This window comes from Bison bison, unplaced genomic scaffold, assembly GCF_000754665.1.
Source record: "Bison bison bison isolate TAMUID 2011002044 unplaced genomic scaffold, Bison_UMD1.0 scf7180017864290, whole genome shotgun sequence".
NCBI lineage: Eukaryota > Metazoa > Chordata > Mammalia > Artiodactyla > Bovidae > Bison > Bison bison.
Genome location: NW_011494862.1, coordinates 2,241,456 through 2,265,759, shown reverse-complemented (window position 1 = coordinate 2,265,759; position 24,304 = coordinate 2,241,456). Strand labels below are relative to the sequence as shown.

At 40.1% G+C, this 24,304-nt stretch overlaps 1 protein-coding gene across 1 annotated transcript in view; it reads left to right on the top strand.

Annotated features, from left to right (window-relative positions):
* SLC35D1 (solute carrier family 35 (UDP-GlcA/UDP-GalNAc transporter), member D1) overlaps nucleotides 1-24,304 on the top strand; it is a 47,538-nt gene that overhangs the window by 7,124 nt on the left and 16,110 nt on the right. The window contains exons 8-10 of the mRNA XM_010850291.1: nucleotides 3,149-3,241; nucleotides 21,462-21,529; nucleotides 22,634-22,712. Coding sequence (XP_010848593.1) covers nucleotides 3,149-3,241; nucleotides 21,462-21,529; nucleotides 22,634-22,712 — 240 coding nt within the window. The remainder of the gene's footprint in view (nucleotides 1-3,148; nucleotides 3,242-21,461; nucleotides 21,530-22,633; nucleotides 22,713-24,304) is intronic.

The following is a 24,304-nucleotide window of genomic DNA, read 5'->3' as shown; positions in this document are numbered from 1 at the left end:
AGGGGAGCCTGGTGGGTTTCCGTCTATGGGGTCACACAGAGTCGGACACGACTGTAGTGACTTAGCAGTAGCAGTAGCATTTACGTGTAACCTATGCGCATCCTCCCATATACTTTAAATCATTTCTTAATTAACCTAGAAGATCTAGGGACAGTACAGATCTATTTCCAACACCTTTTCTGTGAATATACCTTTTATGCCTTTTTTCCATTTATTTGCTTTGATGGCTATGTGATGATTGCATTTTAATGGGGGCTACTATTAAAAATTTTTATCTTTGTACTATAGCTAGAGAAAAGGGAGCAGTTTGAGATTTAGTTTTGCTCTGTGTTTTTGCCTCTTTGGAAATAGGTAGGAATAATAACATTTTATTAGTTCACCAGCCTTAGCTGTCTAAAACAGTACTGTCCAGTACAATTCTGTAATGATGGAAATCTGTTATTTCTTCCTATCCGTTAATGGTAGCACCTAGCCATACATAGCTGTTGAGCACTTGATAGGTGATGGCCTAATTGAGGAACTGCAGTCGTAGTTTAATGTAATTATAATTACATTGAAATCGCTGCATTTGGCCAGTGACTACTGTGTTAGCACAATCTAGAGTACATCTCAGTTCAGTTCAGTTGCTCAGTCGTGTCCTCACTCTTTGCAACCCCATAGACCGCAGCACACCAGGCCTCCCTGTCCATCGCCAACTCCCAGAATTTACTCAGACTCATGTCCATTGAGTCGGTGATGCCATCCAACCATCTCATCCTCTGTTGTCCCCTTCTCCTCCCGCCTTCAATCTTTCCCAGTATCAGGGTCTTTTCAAATGAGTCAGTTCTTTGCATCCAGTGGCCAAAGTATTGGAGTTTCAGCTTCAGCATCAGTCCTTCCAATGAATATTCAGGACTGATTTCCTTTAGGATGGACTGATTGGATCTCCTTGCAGCCCAAGGGACTCTGAAGAGTCTTCTCCAACACCACAGTTCAAAAGCATTAATCCTTCGGTGCTTCAGTCCTTCTGTCCAACTCTCATACATGACTACTGGACTACATCCTAGAATGTAGAAGAAAGCGAAGATGGTTTCTGTATTCTGTATTTATTTCCAGGGGTGTCCTTTAGTTCCTCATTCAGAAATGAGTTATGACTTACTTATATTAGAACTTCTAAGCATATTAATCTGCTTTTCATAGTTCATGGATTAGGAGCAACAATCCTATCTCAAGGAATAGGCTTACCAGCAGTATAAAAGTTTGGCTAATAACAGGAGAAACAGGAAAACTGTGACAGTCAAGTGGACTACTCAAACATGGCGACATCATGTAAAAACACAGTATAATCATGTTTATGATGATGGCCTACATTAAATTTTAGTCAATGTCCTCTGTTTAAGAGGACAGGAGAAAAGATATTCAAAACAGCAAGTAAAAAGAAAAAAACAACAGTTTGGCCTTTGTCAGTTGTCTGGATGGGGTGTGTGTGGGCATCCTCTACTTCCTGGATAACACATCTCTTGCTGAGGGGGACCTGATGTTACGCGTTGCTTTGTCCCACTATGGCTTTTTTCTTGCTGTCTTGCTGTCTGAGATGCTTTTTAGTAAATCTGGAGTTTTATTACCTATAATTTCAGAACTACCTAATCGTGGTCCTTTGAGCATGAATCCCATGGCCTAAGGACTTAGTGCTGTATTTCAGACCTGAATGCAGCTATTGAATTTAAAACATTTTCAACTTCAAAGAACTCATACAAATAACATGTATTTATAATAGAAGTGGTAGCAAACATAGATAAACAAGAGGAAGAAAATATAAATCTCTTAATTCCACCATTGAGTGAGAAGCACTGTGTCAGTAGATACCCTTTTGTAGGAACGTGTGTGTGTTTATATATGCATGTACACACTTAACTATGAGAAAAACTTAAAAGAGTGATGATACATAATGTTTTCTAATTTGTATTTTTCATTTGGTACTGTTTGATGAGTACCTTCCTCACCAGTCAGTGTTACTAAACATTTTTAGTGGCTGCATAATATTTCATTGTATGGGTATATCATAGTTTAATCAACTAGTTTTCTATTGTTGCATCTTTGTTTCCAGTTTTTCAAAGCTGCTTTTGATAAAGCACAGGGAACTCTGCTCAATATTCTGTAATAACCTAAGTGGGAAAAGAATTTGAAAAAGAATAGATATAACATGTATGTGTATAACTGAATGACTTTGCTGTACACTTGAAACTAACACAACATTGTTAATCAACTATATGCCAATATAAAATAAAATTTTTTAAAAAATCACTGAAGAAAAAAAATCTGCTTTTGAAAAGGTAGTTTGACTTTTCATATCAGTTGGTGATCTTTCAATCACAGAAGTTAGGCAGATATTATGGCCCTGTCCTCACTACTCCTTTATCCCCTAAAGTCTAGGACTGCTTTTTCAGGTGACAGCTTCCTGCTGAATGTCCCAGAACTGTGTGAATCACAGGTAGACCCAGAGTTCTTATAGGTTCCCTGTGTTTGAAGATGTGTGCAGTCCTTTTTTGCTCCCAAGTAGCTGAGGGCACAACTAGGCATACCATGTTTTGGGAATTGTAGGGTAATGGTCATCTTTTTCTTTGCTTTTTTTTTTTTGGAGTAATCTTAGTCTTCATTATACTTCCCATGTACATTTTCAGAAATAACTTCAGAGATACTGGGAAGTTATATCTGTCTGTGTTGTTCTAGGTGTGAGTCTGTGTGTGGATCTGGCCTTCCTTCTCTCTTAAATCTCACTGCTATGTTTCTGGAACAGTCTAGGTCTTACCTGGGGACTTTTGATTAAGTTTTGGAAAGGGAAGGGCTCCAAGGACATGTCTCTATAGAGATGTATGTTTTTTGTTCAAAATAACTTTTCTCCTTGCTGTTTTGAGACAGCCACTTGATATCATTTTTATTTCTCTGATTTTAAGTACTCAAGGAACTTATGTCAAATAAACTAAAAATCTTGTAAGTTTGCTTTTTTTTTTTTGAAAGCTTAGGTTATTTCTTAGTGTTTGCAAAACTTCTGACTTAATGTGCTATGTATATTGTGGTGTGTGTGTATAAAGGGGGTGGTGCTCTGTTCAGGGTTGTCTCCATCTATCAGCTGGAACCAAATGAACCACCTAATTTTTTACTCTCCTAGGAGCTGGGAAAATATGGTCTGCTCTATTACAATGCACTGTTCATGATTCTGCCCACCCTGGCCATTGCATATTTTACGGGAGATGCCCAAAAGGTAAGACTTTCTAATTATGGCTTCAATCATGCCTTATGTTTTGGAATTTTATTTTTATTTGTATGACCAAAAGGTAGACAGTTTGGTTGTTAAAAAGTAATGTTCTTACTAAGTGACCAAAAACCAAGAATTTACTTTTTAGCTTGCTAATGTCATGCTAACCTTTTTGGATAGTACTAAAATAGCTTAAAATAGCTCTGGCTGTCAACATAAAAATAGTGCATGCCGTCTATCGTCCTTCTCTTACGTGCCAGAAGGTTAGAGGAAGGGAACTTTTACATTTCTGCTGAACTACAGAGTACGAATAGTAGCAGACTATCCTTGGAAAACAAAAAATCCAGAAGTAGTAGAATTCATCAAACCTAAACAAAATGCTTGGCATCTCCAGAAGCTCTCAGTTTTGGTGACAGTTGTTATGCTGGCTTAAATCCCAGACTGTTTTTTTCCCCTCAAGAGATATTTAGCCTAGTGGTGACTTAACCACATAAATAGCAACTAATATGGTAGTTAACTCATTTTCTGCAAATGTCTAGCTAAATCCAGAATAACATAACAAACTAAATCCAGACAAGAATTTTTCTGTGAAACAAATGCATATTCATAGGATACAAATTGGTAACATTTTGTTAGAATTCACAAAATTTTGAGAACTTAATGGAAATCTAGAATTCTGCCAAGGATTTCTGTACCAAAATTCCTTGTAATGATTCCCCTGGCTAGTAGTTTCTTCAGAATAAATGTGTTGATTATTTATTCTAATGACAGTGACAAATTCCACAAAGCAGTCAGAACTAAAGTAAAGCAAAGGTTTTTGGAAATAGTTAGGCTGTTAAAAAAAAATCAGTGGTAGGAGAAGAGTAACTGCTTATGAAGCTTTTTTTTTTTTTTTAAATCAAGAGCTCTTTCTCAGAAAACTGGAATAGAACATATGTAAATGTTTTAATGAATAGAGTGTTGAATAAGTTTTTTTGTGGCTCTGAAAAAAGTGGGAAGAGAAACTAACATTTATTGAATTCCTATTATGTGCTACTCACTTTATGTATATATAATGTAATATGGTCCCCAAGGATTCCCTGATCACTCAGTTGGTAAAAAATCCACCTGCAATGCAGGAGATCCCGGTTCGATTCCGAGGTTGGGAAGATCCCCTGGAGAAGGGATAGGCTACCCACTCCAGTATTCTTGGGCTTCCCTTGTGGCTCAGCTGGTAAAGAATCCGCCTGTAATTTGGAAGACCTGGATTTGATCCCTGGTTTGGGAAGATCCCCTGGAGAAGGGAAAGGTTAACCTACTCCAGTATTCTGGCTGGGAGAATTCTAGGCACTATATAGTCCATGGGGTCACAAAGAGTTGGACAAGATTGAGCGACTTTCACTTTATGGACCCCATAACAGCTATAGGAAGTTTGAATTAACCCTACATATATTTTTTTAAATTAAAATTTATTTTTATTTTATTTATTTGGCTGCATTGGGTCTTAGTAGCGGCACGTGGGCTATTCAGTGTTAGTTATGCAGGATCTTTAGTTGCTGCATGTGGGATCTAATTCCCTGACCAGAAATCAAGCCCAGGTCCCTTGCATTGGGAGCTCAGAGTCTTAGCCACTGGACCACTGGGGAAGTCCCTGAATGAACCCTATTTTATTAATGTGGAAATAGAGGTTCAGAGAGACCGAATATCTTGCCCAGCATCATACTGTCAGTGGGGTAGTAGAGTCAGGACTTAAACCCAGGCCTGATTGCAGGAACCATGGTCTCTTCAGTGCTCTGCCTACCTCTAGCTAACCCGAGCAGAAGCACCCTCCACCCTTTAGCTTTGGGGCAAGAATGTAATGTAAAATAACTTGATACCTCATGGCAGCACAGGTGTTCCAAATCTTCAGGCCAATTTGTACATGAGAAAGTTGGAATAATTAATGTGGTTAGGTATTTTACAGACTTGGCAAAAAATGTAATTTTCATTAATTTGAAACTTTGACTAGTAGCTTGTAGCTACTTGAAAAAATTGACTGAAGGAGATATTTCTTCATTCCAGAGTGATGATCATTTAACTAGAAGTTACCTGCCAGGTTGTAGCAAAATCCGTGCATGTTTTGAAGTTCACTAGCCTACTTTCAATTTTAAATGCTTCAATATAAGTGTTTACTTATAGTGGAAAAAATGACTTTGCCACCTATATTGTGATGAGATTTAGCTTTTACTCTTCTTTTTTAAAGCTTCCCTGGTGGCTCAGATGGTAAAGCGTCTGCCTACAATTCAGGAGACCCGGGTTCAATCCCTGGGTCAGGAAGATCCTCTGGAGAAGGAAATGGCAACCCACTCCAGTATTCTTGCTTGGAAAATCCCTTGGACTGAGGAGCCTCGTAGGCTACAGTCCATGGAGTCGCAAAGAGTTGAACACGATTTTTTTAAGGCAGAGGAGTGGAAAATTTGAGTAATCTTTTTGTTTTTCTTAATAAAAATGACAAGCAAAGGTCACGAAAGGTTTTTTGAAAGAATAATGTTTTTAAGAATGACAGAATGTATCTAAATGCTTTCAAGTTGGGATGAAAAACTAATTAAGAGACTGAACTCAGTTGCTTTGTGATCAACCCTATCAGCGTTTTTGGGTTTCACGTGTTTGTTTATCCTCATTCTTATTATCAATTAATATGATTCTTATAAAATATTTCAGTTCAGTTCAGTTCAGTTTAGTTGCTCAGTCATGTCCAGCTCTTTGCGACCCTATGAATTGCAGTACGCCAGGCCTCCCTGTCCATCACCAACTCCTGGAGTTTACTCAAACTCATGTCCATCGAGTCAGTGATGCCATCCAGCCATCTCATCCTCTGGTGTCCCCTTCTCCTCCTGCCCCCAATCCCTCCCAGCATCAGAGTCTTTTCCAATGAGTCAACTCTTTGCATGAGGTGGCCAAAGTATTGGAGTTTCAGCTTTAGCATCAGTCCTTCCAGGGAACACCCAGGACTGGTCTCCTTTAGGACTGGTTGGATCTCCTTGCAGTCCAAGGGACTCTCAAGAGTCTTCTCCAACACCACAGTTCAAAAGCATCAATTCTTCGGCGCTCAGCTTTCTTCACAGTCCAACTCTCACATCCATACATGACCACTGGAAAAACCATAGCCTTGACTAGACGGACCTTTGTTGGCAAAGTAATGTCTCTGCTTTTGAATATGCTGTCTAGGTTGGTCATAACTTTGCATCCAAGGAGTAAGCGTCTTTTAATTTCATGGCTGCAGTCACCATCTGCAGTGATTTTGGAGCCCCCCAAAATAAAATCTGACACTGTTTCCACTGTTTCCCCATCTATTTGCCATGAAGTGATGGGACCAGATGCCATGATCTTCGTTTTCTGAATGTTGAGCTTTAAGCCAACTTTTTCACTCTCCTCTTTCACTTTCATCTAGAGGCTCTTCAGTTCTTCACTTTCTGCCATAAGGGTGGTGTCATCTGCATATCTGAGGTTATTGATATTTCTCCCAGCAATCTTTATTGGAGTATATAGATGGATCTACTGGCTGGCAGGCTTAAAATCTCATGTTCTTTTTCTTAACATTCTCTCCCTCTAACGTTCTTGGGTAGTTATTAAGTGCTGTTATGTGTCTCTGGGCTCAGGTGATATGAAAGAAAGATGAACTAGGTGGTATTCTTGCCTCTGGGGATCGTTTAGTTGTCTTGGGGAGCAGACCTGTCAGCAGCAGAGTCATCAGTGTTATAGGTTCTGTGGGAGAACTGTTGGGGGCATTGTGGGTTGGAAAATGTAAGTGGATCAATTCTGCCTCCTTGCTGGAGAGGGAATGCCTGTCTTATGGAACTTTGCCTACAAACAGAACGAAAATACAAATGATATGAATAATCAGTACTGTTTGGTAGGTTTTGAATTAAATTCGGCACTTAGGAACTCCAAGAATTCTGAGTTTGATTCTGTTTCTAAGTTCCTTTGTTTCTAAATTTTTGTATGCTTATTACTACAATTTCAAATTCAGTTGGGATTCAGTCAGTTCAGTATTTCTGAGCATATTTCTTGTGCTGAGAAAGGCCTGTGCTAAGTTCTCTTGGGAATATGTGAGAAATACAACACAGTCTTTGCCACTCAAGGAAGACATTTGACATGCTCCAGAGGTGGTGTAAGATCCAGCACCAAAGTGTGTGCCAATCAGTCAGTACTATAAGTGTTGTAGGAGGAAGCAGGTGTGGGTGAAATATCAAGCTTGGCTTATTAGAGAAGGTAGGGCTTGGTTTTCTGATCCACCAGCTGTAACAAGTAACACTAACCTGTTCTTTGAGTGTCGTCATTAGAGGTATGACTTACAGAAGTGGTTGAATGGTTTGCTTTTATTGACCAGCACAGAAGCACTGGGGTGGGGGGGGAGCGGCCAAAGATGCCTAACACGTCCTAGAGGCTCATGGTATCCTGCCACAGGTTGCAGTTGATTCCTTCCCCTGAAAGGTTCAGTTTCGTAGTCAGTGGACTGCTTGTCTGAAGTTCTGGCAAAAGGGTTCGCGTTACAGAATAGAATAAGTGGCAGGATTTCAAGTAAGTGTTTTTTCTTAAGTCCAGTTCATGTTCTGTGTGTGTCTTTTAGGTTGGGTTTCCCCTTCAAAATATGTGTATGTTAAGTGGGCAAACATTCATGTATGTGCATGTATTTTTTTTTTTTAAAGAGTAGACACTTTTGATGTCTAGCTTTAAATAGAACTGCTCCATATTAACAGTTTCAGTCTACTTCTGGTGTTCAAGTAATACTTCACCTGTAGGATATGGTGCTTTGTACCTGATAAGATGCTTCCATGTTAATCATTTTCCCTAATCTTCATTGTGTACCTGTGTGGTAGGTTGTTCATCTGGTTTATAGAGGTTAAAGACATGCTTGAGGTTACCTGATGACAGAGTTTAGTACTAAAACCACTCTGCCTTTTTTTGTTTGTTTGACCATACCATGAAACTTGAGGGATTTTAGTTTCCTGACCAGGGATCAAACCTGGGTCCCCTGAAGTGGAAGCACAGAGTCCTAACAGCTGGACCACCAGGGAATTCCCTAAAACCAGTCTTTCTGACTCCAAGGAGATCTCTTGCTATTTGCCTGACCACATCTCTCTCCCAAAGCCATTTGCTGACTCCCTGACTGACTTTTTCCCCTGTTCGGGGACTATGCATACAGAACAAGCTATTAAATGGAAGAAATATCTCAGATTAGTATTAGAAGTGGAGTCTCTGCAGCTTGGCTTTGTTGTTAATTGTTTACAAATAATTATTTCATTCAGCAAATATCTATTGAGTGCTTCTTATATGTCAGGTGCTGTTCTAAGTTAAAAACACATGCCTTTGCTTCAAAGGAGCTTACATTCCAATGGTATAAGATAGACTAAACATAAATTATATAGTAAGAGCTATAAAGAGAGATAAAAGAAGGAAGAGAGTGATTAGGGAAGTACTATTTTGGATAAGATGATTAGGGAAAGTATCTTTATAAGCTTCGTTTGAGCAGACACTGAATGTATGGACTCAGAGACCAGTTGGTGTGGCTCTTTAGAAGGGGTAGTCTAGGCCAAGTATTCTAAGGGCTGAGGTAGGAGTTTGTTCACAGGGGATGTTCTCTGAAGAGGTAAATATCAGGAGAAGTCAGAGTGGGCCTTGAAAGATGTAGAGGCAGAGAAACAAAAGGTACATTCCAGGTGGAATTGACAACCTGAGCACAGGCACAGCCCCAAGGACCAGAATCTTCAGTGTGGTTAGAAGGTGTAAGTCAAGGACTTGGAGCCTTTAGCAGAGAGCCTTTGGAGAGCGTGTGGTTCCAGCCCCTTATCTCACAGATGAGGGAACTGGGGCCCAAAGAGGGCTCTGGACTAGATCCCAGATTTCCTGACTCTACAGCTAGTGTCTCCCTCTTCCTGCCACACCATACCCCACTTCCTTCTAAGTTGGAACCAGTGCTAGGCACAGGAATTTGAAATTTACTATGTCGATAACGACACATCCCTAAAAGTTTGTGACATAAGTGGTACAGCTGAGAGAAGTTGGGGCCAGAATGCAAAAGACCAGCAACTTCCAGGTCTGTTTATGAGCACTATCTGGCTCTGGGCAAGTCCTGTCTGCTCTCTTGGCCTGCTCTGTCACGTGGTAACTGAGTAGGTTGGATCCACTAAGTTGATGGGTTCTGTAGGTAGGGCCTTTTCAGGGCTGAGACAGCATGTCTGAGGAGTAGAAGGCACGTCAGTGTGGAGACTGAGCTGCTGTTCCTGACAACTGGTATGAGCCCAGTTGCTCCCTGACTCCTAATAAGCTATGCTAATAAACTGCTCTCATCTATTGGACTTATGGCTTTCCTGGCCTAGAGCTATTTTATTTGGAAGATCTCTATTGAATGAAAAGATTGCCAAGATAAATTATTAAATGAAGAAGCGCAGTGTAAAATAGTGTATCTGGTATACTAGCTTTAGAATAAAATACAAAGGAAAAAATAAAAACATATGTACACATTCATTTAATTTACTTACTGTTTAAGTAAAGACACTATGGAAGAATATACATGAAACTAATAAAGTAATCACCAGTTTGCTTGTGAGAGAGAAAACAGGAAAGTGTAGAACAGAAATGCAATGGAGACTTCATTACTTTTTTTTTTTCTGATTGTAGAACTGTATGAATTTATTTAAACTGCATTTTAAAAAAGGAACATAAAAAAAGATAAAGTTTTTTTTCTGTAAATAATGGCTATCCAGTGATGAATTCTGAACTTTAAAATCACTGGGGGAAGTGGGGCAAATTAACTTGTTTTCACTGTTTCAGAGTTTCAGACTCCTGACCCAGGATTCAAACTGAAGCAAAATCAGATCCAAATTATTTTTCTGAAAATTCCACTGTTAACCTTAGTAGGGAGAGAAGGGAAGTCTTCCCTCTGTTGGAGCAAGAACCCAATAAGAGGGCTCTGAAAGGCCAGCACCCCAGGGAGGCAGGAGTTATACAGAGCAGTTGATGGGGCTGGCACAGCTTTTAAGGAAAAATTGAAAGCCAGTGAGGAAAATAACTAAATTTCTATAAAAGTGAAAGGTAAGATCCGGTTGTACAACTCATCCCAGTGAGCACGTAATACTTGTCCTTGGCAAAGTGTTCTGAGAAACTGTGTGTGTGTGTGTGTTGTGTAATTTTTCAAAAAGTTTAAGTTCTCGAAGTCCTGGGCTTACCAGAAACCAAGGAACCGATATATTCAGCATTTAGTTTTTCTAAACACAAATCTTCTAACTTTAAAACATACTCCTTAGAAAAAAACAAAACCAAAAACTGTGGTAAAGCCAGCTTTTACTTTTAACAGAAGATATCTAGTTAACATTGATAAAGGTGGAGCAAGCACCAGTTAACTAATGGCTTTCTGAAGTGTCAGATTGAAAAGACTGTGTTTCAACTTGTTAGTCGCTGCCTCCAAAAGGGAGTGTGTACAGCACAAAGCCAGCGATTCAGAGCGTTGGGAGCTGGAGCCTGGGTTGCTGGCAGCACACCCTGTTAGGTGTTCTCACGTAGGGGTGGGAGAACAGACCCTTTGCTGTAGCTCTCACAAGGCCGGCACTGTAGGCACTTGCACCCTGTATAATGTCTTCATTCTGTCACTGGTTAAATTACATGGCTCAGATGAGTTTTACAGGAAAAGTTCCTGCACAGATTATCTACTGGGAGGTATCTCTTACTAAGCATTGCTACTAAATAATGAAGAATTATTAGGCTGTTGCTTTAGCCTGTCCAGGGTTATAAATCTTTTCTGGGTCACTCTGTGAACCATTATAGACTGATTCTCAAACCCTGAAGTGTTCTTTCCCATATAGAGACAGGGCCCTTCTGCTTTTCTGGGCCTTGGTATTCTCAAACATGATATGAGTGGATTGGATCAGTTATTCTTTATTTACGAATGACTAGATCTTTCTCTGTGATGGGGTTAATGGCGACCTCCTCCAAGGGGGAGTATGCCATACCCAGGTCTAATGCACCCAGAGCCCCTTGCCCCTGTAGCCGTCCACTGCTGACCCATACCTCCCAGGGGATACTCAAGCAGAGTTCTATCTCAGTCTCTGTGGGGTCTCTGGTCCTGGTGTGTACAAGGTTTGTTTGAGTCCTCTGAGTGTCTCTGGCACTGGTATGGGGTTTGATTCTAAAGACAATTTCGCCCCTCCTGCCATCTTGTTGGGGCTTCTCCTTTGCCCTTGGACATGGGGTATCTCCTCAAAGTCACTACAGTGCTGTGCAGCCACTGCTCCAGTGCCACAAGACTGGGAAAACGGACTCTTTTAGGGCAGGAAAAAACCCATGTGTGCACCAGGACCCAGGAGAAAGGATCAGTGACCCCACAAGAGACTGGCCCAGACTTGCCAGTGAGTGATCAGGAGTCTCCAGTGGAGGCATGGGTTGGCAATGGCCTGCTGCAGGGTTGGGGGCACAGAGTGCATCAGTGCATGCTTGGGACCTTTTGAAGGATGTTGCCATTATCTTCATTCAGTTCAGTTCAGTCACTCAATCATATTCGACTCTTTGCAACCCCGTGGACTGCAGCATGCCAGGCTTACCTGTCCATCACCAACTCCCAGAGCTTACTCAAACTCATGTCCATTGAGTCAGTGATGCCATCCAACCATCTCATCCTCTGTCATCTCCTCCTACTTCAGCCTTCAATCTTTCCTAGCATCAGGGTCTTTTCAAATGAGTCAGTTCTTCACATCTGGCGGCCAAAGTATTGGAATTTCAGTTTCAGCGTCAGTCCTTCCAATGAATACTCAGGACTCATTTCCTTTAGGATGGACTGGTTGGATCTCCTTGCTGTCCAAGGGACTCTCAAGAGTCTTCTCCAATACCAACGTTCAGAAGTTTTGGCTGGATGGACCTTTGTTGGCAAAATAATGTCTCTGCTTTTTAATATGCTATCTAGGTTGGCCATAACTTTCCTTCCAAGGAGTAAGCATCTTTTAATTTCATGGCTGCAATCACCATCTGCAGTGATTTTGGAGCCCCCAAAAATAGGTGTCTCTAATTTTCTTGAGATTGCTAGTGTTTCCCATTCTATTGTTTTCCTCTATTTCTTTGTATTGATTACTGAGGAAGGCTTTCTTATCTCTCCTTGCTCTTCTTTGGAACTCTGCATTCAAATGGGTATATCTTTCCTTTTCTCCTTTGCCTTTCGCTTCTCTTCTTTTCACAGTTATTTGTAAGCCATCCTCAGACAACCATTTTGCCTTTTTGCATTTCTTTTTCTTGGGGATGGTCTTCATCATTGCTTTCTTTACAGTGTCACAAACCTCCGTCCGTAGTTCTTTAGGCACTCTGTCAGTCAGACCTAATCCTTTGAATCTATTTCTCACTTCCACTGTATCATCATGAGGGATTTGATTTAGGTCCTACCTGAATGGTCTAGTGGTTTCCCCTACTTTCTTCAATTTAGTCTGAATTTGGCAATAAGGAGTTCATGATCTGAACCACAGTCAGCTCCTGGTCTTATGTTTGCTGAGTGTAGAGCTTCTCCATCTTTGGCTGCAAAGAATATAATCAGTCTGATTTCGGTATTGACCATCTGGTGATGTCCATGTGTAGTATTCTCTTGTGTTATTGGAAGAGGGTGTTTGCTATGACCAGGGTTCTCTTGGCAAAACTCTATTAGCCTTTGCCCTGCTTCATTCTGTACTCCAAAGCCAAATTTGCCTCTTACTCCAGGTATCTCTTGACTTCTATGTTTGCATTCCAGTCCCCTGTAATGAAAGGGACATCTTTTTTGGGTGTTAGTTCTAGAAGGTCTTTTAGATCTTCATAGAATCGTTCAACATCGGCTTCTTCAGCATTACTGGTTGGGGCATAGACTTGGATACTGTGATAGTGAATGGTTTGCCTTGGAAACAAACAGATCATTCTGTCATTTTTGAGACTGCATCCAAGTACTGCATTTCGGACTCTTGTTGACTATGATGGCTCCTCCATTTCTTCTAAGGGATTCTTGCCCACAGTAGTAAATATAATGGTCATCTGAGTTAAACTTATGCCACAGAATTCTTTTCATTCCCGTGGTTTGTTTTATATTATACTACCAGCACCTGTAGAGCCAGAGACTGTTCAAAACAGGACAAAAACCTTAGAAAGCATCTTTGTATGTTCTGTCTGTAATCATACCCCCAGTCAGCCAGGATTGAAGATTGCTGGCCTTGTGGCAGAGAGCCCATCTACTTCTGTATCACAGAGAATGACCAAGCAAGTCATTTTCTTCACAGTAGCTCTTTATCAGTGTTTTCTAGAGGCAGACGTTTTAAAGTTTTTTTTTTTTTTTTCCTGAATAACAAAGTACATTCTCACTGTGCCTTCTTTATTTCCTATCTTCAAGAGAAGAAAAATTTGCTTGCACATCTATCACTGAGAGATGACAGTGGTAGAAGTTAAAGTGAATATTCTCTCTGAATGTAAATTATGTATACATTTAAAGTGTCTGTATTTTATTCTCTCACTGATTCTCACAAGAGATAGATAGATGGAGCAGTTTTCTATATTTGTACCATAGGTAGCAGAGAAGGCAACGGCGCCCCACTCCAGGACTCTTGCCTGGAAAATCCCAGGGACGGAGGAGCCTGGTGGGCCACAGTCCATGGGGTCGCTAAGAGCCGGACACGACTGAGCGACTTCACTTTCACTTTTCACTTTTATGCACTGGAGAAGGAAATGGCAACCCACGCCAGTGTTCTTGCCTGGAGAATCCCAGGGACAGGGAAGCCTGGTGGGCTGCCGTCTGTGGGGTTGCACAGAGTCGGACACGACTGAAGCGACTTAGCAGCAGCAGCAGCAGCATAGGTAGAGGCTTAGAAAGGTGAATGACTTCCTAATGGCCTCACAGGAAATTAGTGGCAGAGTTGGAATTAGAACTTTGGCTTTTTGACTTAGTAACCATGTAGAACCATCTGGGAGAAAAAAATTCAGACTATATTGCCTTGTCTTTGGTTTTCCCCAGTAGTGCGGATGGAAAGATGATAAGTTATAGGATTGCATGGGCGTTTACTAGCTGAATAATTTGGAGAAAGTTACTTAATATTTCTTAGCCTCGAGCATAATAGCTTAATAAGTTGTGGATTTTATTTATTTATTTATTTTTAATGCTGTTTTATGGTAGGGAGAGTGGACTCCATTGTACTGTAAAGCTGTTAGGGTTGTATTTATCCTGCAGCTGTACTCTCAGATGGCTGCTGCTTGTTCTATCTCAGCCAAGACCCGTTCCTGTGGCAGAGCAGGGGGATGCAACTGGCTGCCTGACCCATTGACTGGCTTTCTCCAGAGATAGGCTGAGTATGTAGGGAAAGAAAAAAAACGTCTTGGGAGAATTATTTTTCTATTTTTGAATTATATATAAATGGAATTATGTCAATGAGATTTATTTTTAGTATTCTACAGATACAGTTATTATGTTCCCAAAGGGCATTGTGCACTATATATGTGGGGCATTTTTCTGAATAGAGTTTAATGTTCAGTGTAGAGAACATTGGGCTTGAAATGTATTAAGTCCCCCATTGATTAGCTGTGTTACCTAAAGACAGTCACTCTTTGTCTTCTGGGAATAATAAGACTTGGCCTTTCTACCTCACAGGCTTGTTGTAGGAATCAAATGATGGGGTGTATATAGAAGCACTTTGCCAACTATAAAGTGCTCCACAATACACGGCAGTGCATTTTTAACTGTTAAGGCAGTGCATTTTTATTGCCACTGTTTATCCCTTCATTATCAACAAATTCAACTGAACTATCTTCAGCTCAGTGCTCTGAGGCCCACCGTGGGGTCTGGAGCATGATTGAGTTTTAGTAGGTGTCAAATTGTACATTGAAAGCAGTAAAGGATTGTTGAGAGAGAAAGGATGAGAAGAGAAAATATATATATATATATATATTTAAAAAGGCTTAAGTGGAACTTTTAGGGATGAAAAATATAATCAGAATTTAAAAATAAAGCAGAAAGTATCAAGCAACAGATCAGGCACTACGCAGGAAGAAAAGTTCAGTGAGTTAAAGAAACAGCAATAGAAAGTGTTCAAGATGAAGGACAGAAAAAAAGACTAGAAAACAAATGAACAGATTATTAGTGATGTGTGGGATAATACTAAGAGCACTAACATTTGTGTAACTAGAGTCCTGAAAAAGGGCTGAGTGGGGGCCAGAAACAAATTTGAAGAAATAATAGCTGAATTTTTTCCATATTTGATGAAATCTCTAAACCTGCACACACAGGAAAGTCAATAAACCTTAAATAGAATAAACATAAAGGAAACTGTACCATAGAGAGGGACATGTCATAATGCTAAAGGGTTAGTTAGGTGGGTATAACAATCCTAAATGTGTACATACTTGATGAGAGAGCTTCAGAATAATATGAAGCAAAAACTGACAGCACAGAGAGGATAAATAGACCAACCTGTTGGAGATTTTAATATTCTACTTTAAGTAGTTGATAAAAATACCTAAACTGAAGGTCATTAAGGATAGAGAAGACTTGACCAGCACCATCAACCAGCAAAGCCTAACTGGTGTTTGTAGAGCACTTCTGTCAAACAGCAACAGGACGCTCATTCATTTCAAGTGCGCATGGAACAGTGCACCAACATGGACTACATTCTGGGCCGTAAAACAAGTCTTGGTAGTTTAAAAGAATTGCAGCCATCCAGGTATGTGTACTGATCAGCCCAGAATTAAACTAGAAGTTAAAATATATTAAAAACAAGAAAGATTTAAATTCAATGATCTAAAGTGTCTCCCTTAAGAAACTAGAAAATAAGAGCAAATTAAACCCAAAGTAAATAGAAGGACGCAGAAATCAATGAAATAGAAAACAGAAAAGCAAAGTGAAAGCTGGTTCTTTGAAAGGATCAATAAAAGTGCTAAACCCTGGCCAATTAATCAGGACAGAAAGTCAGAATACACAAATTACCAACATCAGAAATGAACAAAGGGCATTATTACGGAGCCTATATATATTAAAGGGATAAGAGAATTATATGAACAATATGCCATAAACTGAAAAACTGAGAAGTGTACAAATTCTTGAAAGACAAAACTGTAAAAGCTCACTCAAGAAGAAATAGGTAACATGAATAGCCTTACTCTATAAAATAATTAACTTGCTTGATTTAGTTAAAATAATTAAAAGTCCTTGTTAATAGGGCTATTTAGCCCCATCTTTATTAGAGAAATTGGATTTGTAGTTGAAAACCTTATGAAAAAGGACACTTTAGGCCCTGATCACTTCACTGGAGTGTTTAAGGAAGAAACAATGCTAATTCCACATAAATTCTTCTAGAATGTAGAAAAGGAGGAAGGAACACTTCCCAAATGATTTTTTTATGAGGCCAGCATACCCTCTACCACTAGCTGACAAAAAAAATTATAAGGAGAGAAAAAAACTGTAGTCTAAAAAAATCCAGCAATATATAAAAAGGACACTATCTCATGACCAAGTTGTGTTTATCTCAGGAATTAGGGTTAGTTTAAAACTGGAAAATTAATCAGTATAATTCATCATATTGGCAAGAATAAAATAGAAGAAGGGCTTCCCTGGTGGCTCTGTGGTAAAGAATCTGCTTGCCAATGTAGGAGATACAGGTTCGATCCCTGGGTTGGGAAGATCCCCTGGAGAAGGAAATATCAACCCACTCCAGTATGCTTGCCTGGGAAATCCCATGGACAGAGGAACCTGGCAGGCTACAGTCCATGAGGTCACAAGAATCAGACACAACTTAGTGAGTAAACAACTGCAAAAATGGAAGAAACATGTCAATAGTTAGAAAATGTAGTTGATGAAAGTGACACCCATTTATGGGTTTAAAATTCTCAGCAAACTTGGAATAGAAGGGAACTTTCTCAATCCAATAAAGGACATGTACCAAAATAATATGTTGCTATCGTACTTAGTGGTGAATGACTCAGTACCTTTACTCTAGGACTGAGAACAGGGCAGGGATGTCCACTCTTATATAATGTTCTATTCAGCATTATACTAGAAGACCTTATCAGTGCAAGAAAGTAAGAATAAGAGATTATAAAGGAAGAATTTAAAATACCTCTATAAAAACCATGATCATATATGCAGAGAAAAAAGAATCTAGAAAAGAGTGATTCAGTTCAGTTCCGTCGCTCAGTCATGTCTGACTCTCTGTGACCCCATGAATTGCAGCACGCCAGGCCTCCCTGTCCATCACTAACTCCCGGAGTTCACTCAAACACGTCCCTCAAGTCGATGATGCCATCCAGCCATCTCATCCTCTTTCGTCCCCTTCTCTTCCTGCCCCCAATCCCTCCCAGCATCAGAGTCTTTTCCAGTGAGTCATCTCTTCGCATGAGGTGGCCAAAGTACTGGAGTTTCAGCCTCAGCATCAGTCCTTCCAATGAACACCCAGGGCTGATCTCCTTTAGAATGGACTGGTTGGATCTCCTTGCAGTCCGAGAGACTATCAAGAGTCTTCTCCAAACCACATTTCAAAAGCATCAATTCTTCAGCACTCAGCTTTCTTTACAGTCCAACTCTCACATCCATACATGACCACTGGAAAAACCATAGCCTTGACTAGACGGATCTTTGCTGGCAAAGTAATGTCTCTGGTTTTGAATATGCTATCTAGGTTGGTCATAACTTTCCTTCCAAGGAGTGTCTTTAATTTCATGGCTGCAGTCACCATCTGCTGTGATTTTGGAGCCCCCCAAAATAAAGTCTGACACTGTTTCCACTGTTTCCCCATCTATTTGCCATGAAGTGATGGGACCAGATGCCATGATCTTCGTTTTCTGAATGTTGAGCATTAAGCCAACTTTTTCACTCTCCTCTTTCACTTTCATCAAGAGGCTTTTGAGTTCCTCTTCACAAAAGAGTGATTAGAACTAACTAGTTTACAAAGTTGTAAGATAACAAGGTCAGCATGTGAAAATCGACTGAACTGTCATTTACCAGCAGTGAACTTTTGGAAACTAAATAGTACCATTTACAAAAGCTTCAAAAGTATGAAATACTCAGGGAAAAGTTTAGCAAAATATGTCTATATCTGTGCCCTGAAAACTTGACAGAACAATAATAGATCAACGAAACAGAGCAGAGAATCAAGAAGTAGAAATAGACCATGTGGTCAGTTGTTTTTGTTGAAGTTACCTGAATAAATCAATGAGGAAAGGATGATCTCTTCAACAAATGGTGCTATAGCAATTTGACATCTGTATGCAGAAAAATGAACCTGACCCCTACCTCAGGAAATACACGAAAGTTAATTGAAATGTATTTTGAATTGCATTGTGTTGTTCCTCCCCTAAGTCATGTTGAGGTCCTACCCCCGGTACCTCAGTGCCTTTGAAATAGGGTCATTACAATTCATTAAGATGAAAAGGTAATGGAGTAGGGTATACCCTAATCCAGCATCACTGGTGTGGTTAGAAAAAGAGGAAATTTGGATACAGACAATAACATAGAATGCCATGAAAATATGAAGGCAAACATCAGAGTGATGCCTCAGTAAGCCAAGGAACACCACATTGCCAGCACATCACCAGCGTCTAGGGCAGAGGCATTGTCCCCCACAGCACTCAGCAGGCACCTACCCTGCTGACGCCTTGAGCTTGGACTCCTGGCATTTAAAACCGTAAGAAATGATTTTTGTTTTTTAAGTCGCTCAGTTGGTGGTACTTTGCTACAGTAGCCCTAACAGATTAACAGTAACAAGTTTTCTAGGTCCATTTATTTTGGTTTTTTAAAACCAAATGAAGGTAGAGCACTGGGAACTCTCACACAGTGCTGGTGGGAATACACTTTGACATTTCCATATAAAAAGATACGTTTACTGAAGGAACCAAAAGTATTATGTCAAGTTAAAGAAGGCACCTATAAAAGAGTACATACTATACAATGCCATTTATATGAAATTATTGAATGGCAAAACTCCAGTAACAGAAAGGAAATCAGAGGTTCCCAGAGGCTGTAATGGGGGAGGGATTGACTATAAAGGGGCAGGAGGGACCTTTCTAGGCTAGCCAATATTTTTGCTTTACAGAGATATAATGGACATTTAATGTTGTGTAAGTTTAAGTTGTACAACGGTTGATTTGATAGTTATGTATTAGGAAGTGATTACCATAGTAACATGAGTTAACCCTACCGTCACCTCACATACCTGCCATTTCTTTTTTTGTGGTGAAAACACTTAGGATCTACTCTTTTAGTAACTTTCAAGTATGTAAACTTCATAGTTTTGTTAACCATAAAACCGTTTTTGCACATTAGAGCCCTAGAACATATACATCTTCCAAGTTATAAAACCAACATCTCACTGTTTCCCCCTGCCAGTGCCTGGCAGCCACCATTCTGCTCTGATTCTATGCATTTGGCTTTTTTAGATTTTTACACGTAAGATCAAACTGTGTGCGTCTTTCTCCGTCTGATCTATCTCACTTTGCATAATGCCTTCAAGGTCCGTTTATGTTGTTGCAAAATGCAGGATTTCCTTTCTCATGGCTAAATAATGTTCCATTGTGTGTGTGTGTGTGTGTGTGTGTGTGTTTCATCCTGACTGTAAAATGTACGTTCTTGCCAACAATATACAAGGATTCTCTTTTCTCCACACCGTTGTCAGCACTTGTCATCTCTGATGACAGCTATTCTGACAGTTGTGGGGTGCTATCTCATTGTGGTTTTAATTTGCACTTTTTTAGTGATGTTGAGTACCTTTTCATGTACCTGTTTTTATACCTTTTTTGGGGGGGGGATATCTACTCAATTCCTTTGCCCCTTTTTTAATTGGATTGTTTGGGGTTTTTCTTGATGTTGAGTTATATGAGTTTCTTATGTGCTTTGGCAGTTAACCTCTTATCAGATATGTAGTTTGCAAATATTTTTCCCCATCCCATAGGTTGCCTTCTCATTTTGTGGATTGTTTCTTTTGCTCTGCAGAAGCCTTTTAGTTTGATGTCGTCCCTCTTATCTTTGCTTTGGTTGTTTGTGCTTTTGGTGTCATAGCCAGAAAATTGTCACGACCAGTGCCAAGGTGCTTTCTCCTCTGTTTTCCTCTAGGTTTTATGGTTTTAGGCCGAACTTTCTTTATCATGATTGTAATGGTGGTTTCATGCCTATACATTTGTCAAGACTCATTGAATTACACACTTAAAAATTGGTGAATTTAATTTTTTTTATATGTTATGCCTCAACAAAGAATCATAAACAAGTTGAATGTCTTCTGTCTATCAAATGCTGTGATTCAACTAATGTGAAGTGGGTCCTCCCACCAGGGAGCTCCCCGCCTGTAGATGTGGTAGAGGAAGACTTGAGTTCAGAGAGAAAGAAGGACTGAATAGGAGTAGTGCTGAGGCCGGGGGAAGGAGCTCTCGATCTGGGGAGGCCCCACAGAGGAACTGCTTGGCTTCTAGTTTGGTGGGTGAGCAGGAGTCAGGTGAATGTCGAGGGGCAGGGCATTCCAGGCAGAGGCATGTGAGTGTGAAATGCATGTTATGTTTTATAAACCACGAGGAGCCAGGTATTGCTGGAGCCCGGGAGCTATGAGATTTGTGTTGAAGTGGCAAGAGTTGAAGTTGGACAGGTTGGCAGAGAGATAAAAAGTGGAATGTTCCTCAGATGTGCTTGAGAAACTTATATTGCAAGAGAATTTATGTACTTGAGAGAGAAACACTCCCTCATGGGTGAGAGACAGATGATCAATGCACACTGTCGTTTCTGTTCATTCCTTTGACTTTTGGCTTAGAAACAAAGGGGAACAACAGAAACTTTGCTTTTATAAAATCAACTGTTTTAAAATAGTAATTCTCCCTGGACAGACCTCAACTGAATTTAGGTAACTAAGACTGTACTTGAGCTTTCACACATGACAAGGAAGAAATATGTTTTAAGATTTGAGAAAGCCATTATTTAATACCAGCCATCTGGGAAGATTGCTGAAATTAGCAAGACATGGCTTGTGCCTTCAAGCAAATAGCAGTTTCTTGGTACCAACATGGAGAAATATAAAATCTCACTCATGTTACATTTTGGAAAGGAGAAAACCTTACAAAACTGCTTGTTGATTCATTTCCATATATATGAGATTCTTGAACATAACTCTTTATCCTTGGAGTGATGCATGGAAGTGTATATATAAGACTGTGTGATGGGAGCAACCACACAGGGTTTTCATTAATGAATGATACCGCCGACTTGGAGGGCCTGCTCTAAAATCTGGTGCTTTCTTGTTTATTACAGGCATTGGATTTTGAAGGCTGGGCTGACACCCTCTTTCTTCTGCAGTTCACCCTCTCTTGTGTGATGGGGTAAGCCTTTGCTGCCTTGTTAGCAGATAGTTTTCCTAAAGAAATTTGGTCTAGTGTCTTTCTGCCTCATTCCTGTCTCTTGAATGTATCAGCTTAGGATAAACCTCCAGACTCAAGTGGTTTCACCATCCTTGGGAATGTACCCCCAGGGCTACCAAACTAATCTCAAAGTCATGCTTTTAGAAGGATGAATGAAAAAAACTAAATATTTATTCAGTAAGCTAGTATGTGATAAGCACCATTATATTTCAACATGCATTATTTAATTTTATTTCTACATTAACCATTTGACAGATATTGTTGCCCCTACTCCTTACTGCCTGAGAAAACAGGCTCAGAATTCAAATAAATTGTCTTAAGTTTGCAGAATTAGTAGGCAGTAGTAGCAGCTTTTGAATTTAGGACTGACTTCTCCCTACCATGTTGAAGAAGGCAAGAGGTATCTGCAAATGTGCCTCTTCTCTTCACCTCCAAATTTCCCTAATGGTATTTTTTCCCTCAGCCAGTCATTTCAGTTGATATTCGTGACTGGATCTAGCCCAGGCTTGCTACATAGTGACTGGATGCTTCAAAATAAAGATGACACGGTAGCCTGGTACTGAGTCAGGCTCAGAAGCCTCATTGTAAAATCTGGGAGTGCCGACTGCTGCCACTGTTGTTAAGTGAACTATATCCCCTCTTAAAGTAGTTCTCACTTGTTTTTCTTCCATCCTTAAAGTATCTCTCTTGTCTTCACCCTGGTCCAGAATCATATTGCCCTCATGTTACATATATACCTGAGCCAGGGTCTGTAAGCTCTGAGCTTTGTATCTCAGTTAGGTGAATTAGGACTATGATCTAAAAAGATGACTCATGATTGTGAACGGTGGTTTCAAGGTTTTAGTGCAGTAGCTGGGAGAAGCACCTGATCATTAAATGGACATATGTTTCTCTTTAATGAAATTAAAAAAAAAAAATCCAAAGCTTCAATAGAAGCAGCAGTGAGGTGGGAAAGCTCACAGGCAGTGTCTAGTGAAATATACTATCATTTCCCTTGGCTAGGGGTTATTATAAAACAAGCAGTTGGATTTTACTTATAAGATACCTTTTCTTTATTTTTTCCAGATTTATCTTGATGTATGCTACAGTACTTTGCACTCAGTATAATTCTGCTCTTACAACTACAATAGTTGGCTGTATTAAGGTGAGTTGAAAAGGTACTGTATTCTTTTCGGTGCCTGCTTTATTTGAAAAGTGTTCTTCTAAAATAAGTCTGACTGTGGCCTTCACCCTTTCATTCTTATTTCCTCACGTGTTGCCTTGCTGGTTTGATGAAGTGTGGTGATGGTTTCTAGAACAATCCTGAAGAACTCAGGGAGAACATGATCTCCACTTTCAGGCAGCTTAGGTCTGAGGAGTGAGAAAAGGAGAATGCGTCATCTCAGAGGGGAGGAAGGAGAGTGATATTCAGCCCTGTTTCTGACAGGAAAGATGACCAGCTTGGAACTGGTGGGTTTGTCCCTTTAACTCCTGACGAGAATTATTCTCTTCCTCGCTGAGCTCTGGCTGCGTCGTAGAAGGATGCCTGCCAGAAGCTAATCAAGAGTTTTCCTAAGCGTGAGCCAAGCCTTAAATGGCCCACTATTAAAAGCTGTGTCTGACATTACCAGTGATGTCATTTCCTCCCGATCCATTTTATTTGAGGGAGGCTCATTTGTCTTCAGCCAGGAGAGCCACATTGACTTGAATATTGAGCTGCAGTTAGCAGCTTGAAGCCTGAGGCCTCTTTCATCTGAATTTGTGATTCTAGTGCTTTAAGATCCAAGAGGCCGCAGCATCCCTGAATTCCAAAAGCATTAGTGAGGTAGGCTTGCTTTCTTTTTTAATTTTTTTTAATATAAATTTATTTACTTTAATTGGAGGCTAATTACAATATTGTATTGGTTTTGCCATACATCAACATGAATCCGCCACGGGTATACACTTTCTAAAAGAGCACAATAGAGAGAGGTAGGTCCTTGATCATTTGGAGGAAACAGCACAGTTCCCCTTGGGGCTTAACTTCTGGTGCCTCATTTGTCAGTCATGAGGGAAGGGATTGCAGAGTAGAGTTTGTCCTGGTGTGCTGTGTTTCCCTTTGTACCCGCCATGGAGTTGTATTCATAGATACCAGACCTCATTTTAGAACTAGATTTGGGTTAAAGCCTCAGAAGGTCTGCGATTTCAAACATAGAATTGGAGCGTTTGGTGTGAATAGAATTCTAAATTAAGCTGTAATAACTGTGTGACTTCTATGAAAGCTAGAGATAAGCATTTGAAGGCCTGGGCTGGCTGAGACAGTTTCAGCCCCCAATTTAAGATAGTTTCAGCCCCAAATTTGAGATTGTTTCAGCCCCAAATTACCTCTTCAGCTCTGTTTGGGTTTTGTAAAGTTAATGCTTCAGGAGCAAAGTAGATGGCTTGCCTCTTCAGAATAAAAACAGCAGGAACACGAGACACAGGACAGTTGGTGCCTTGTTTTTAACCAAGAAGAAGGATGGTAAGGGAAAGTTATTTAGCAAATAACTAAACCTAATTGCTTAGAATTTCTTAGTGTACATTTTTCATTGTCATCAGTGTGAGGTATGAATACAGTAATGCTCTCATCAGCATTAAGTCCAGTGTTTTTCTTTTGATATTTCCTCCTCTCCACAGAATCATTATGAACTTACTCAGTCCAAAGGGAATGGTTTTACTTCTAAACTCTAGAGGGAGGAAAAAAACTGGAGTATCTGATTATAGTTGACCCTTGAACAA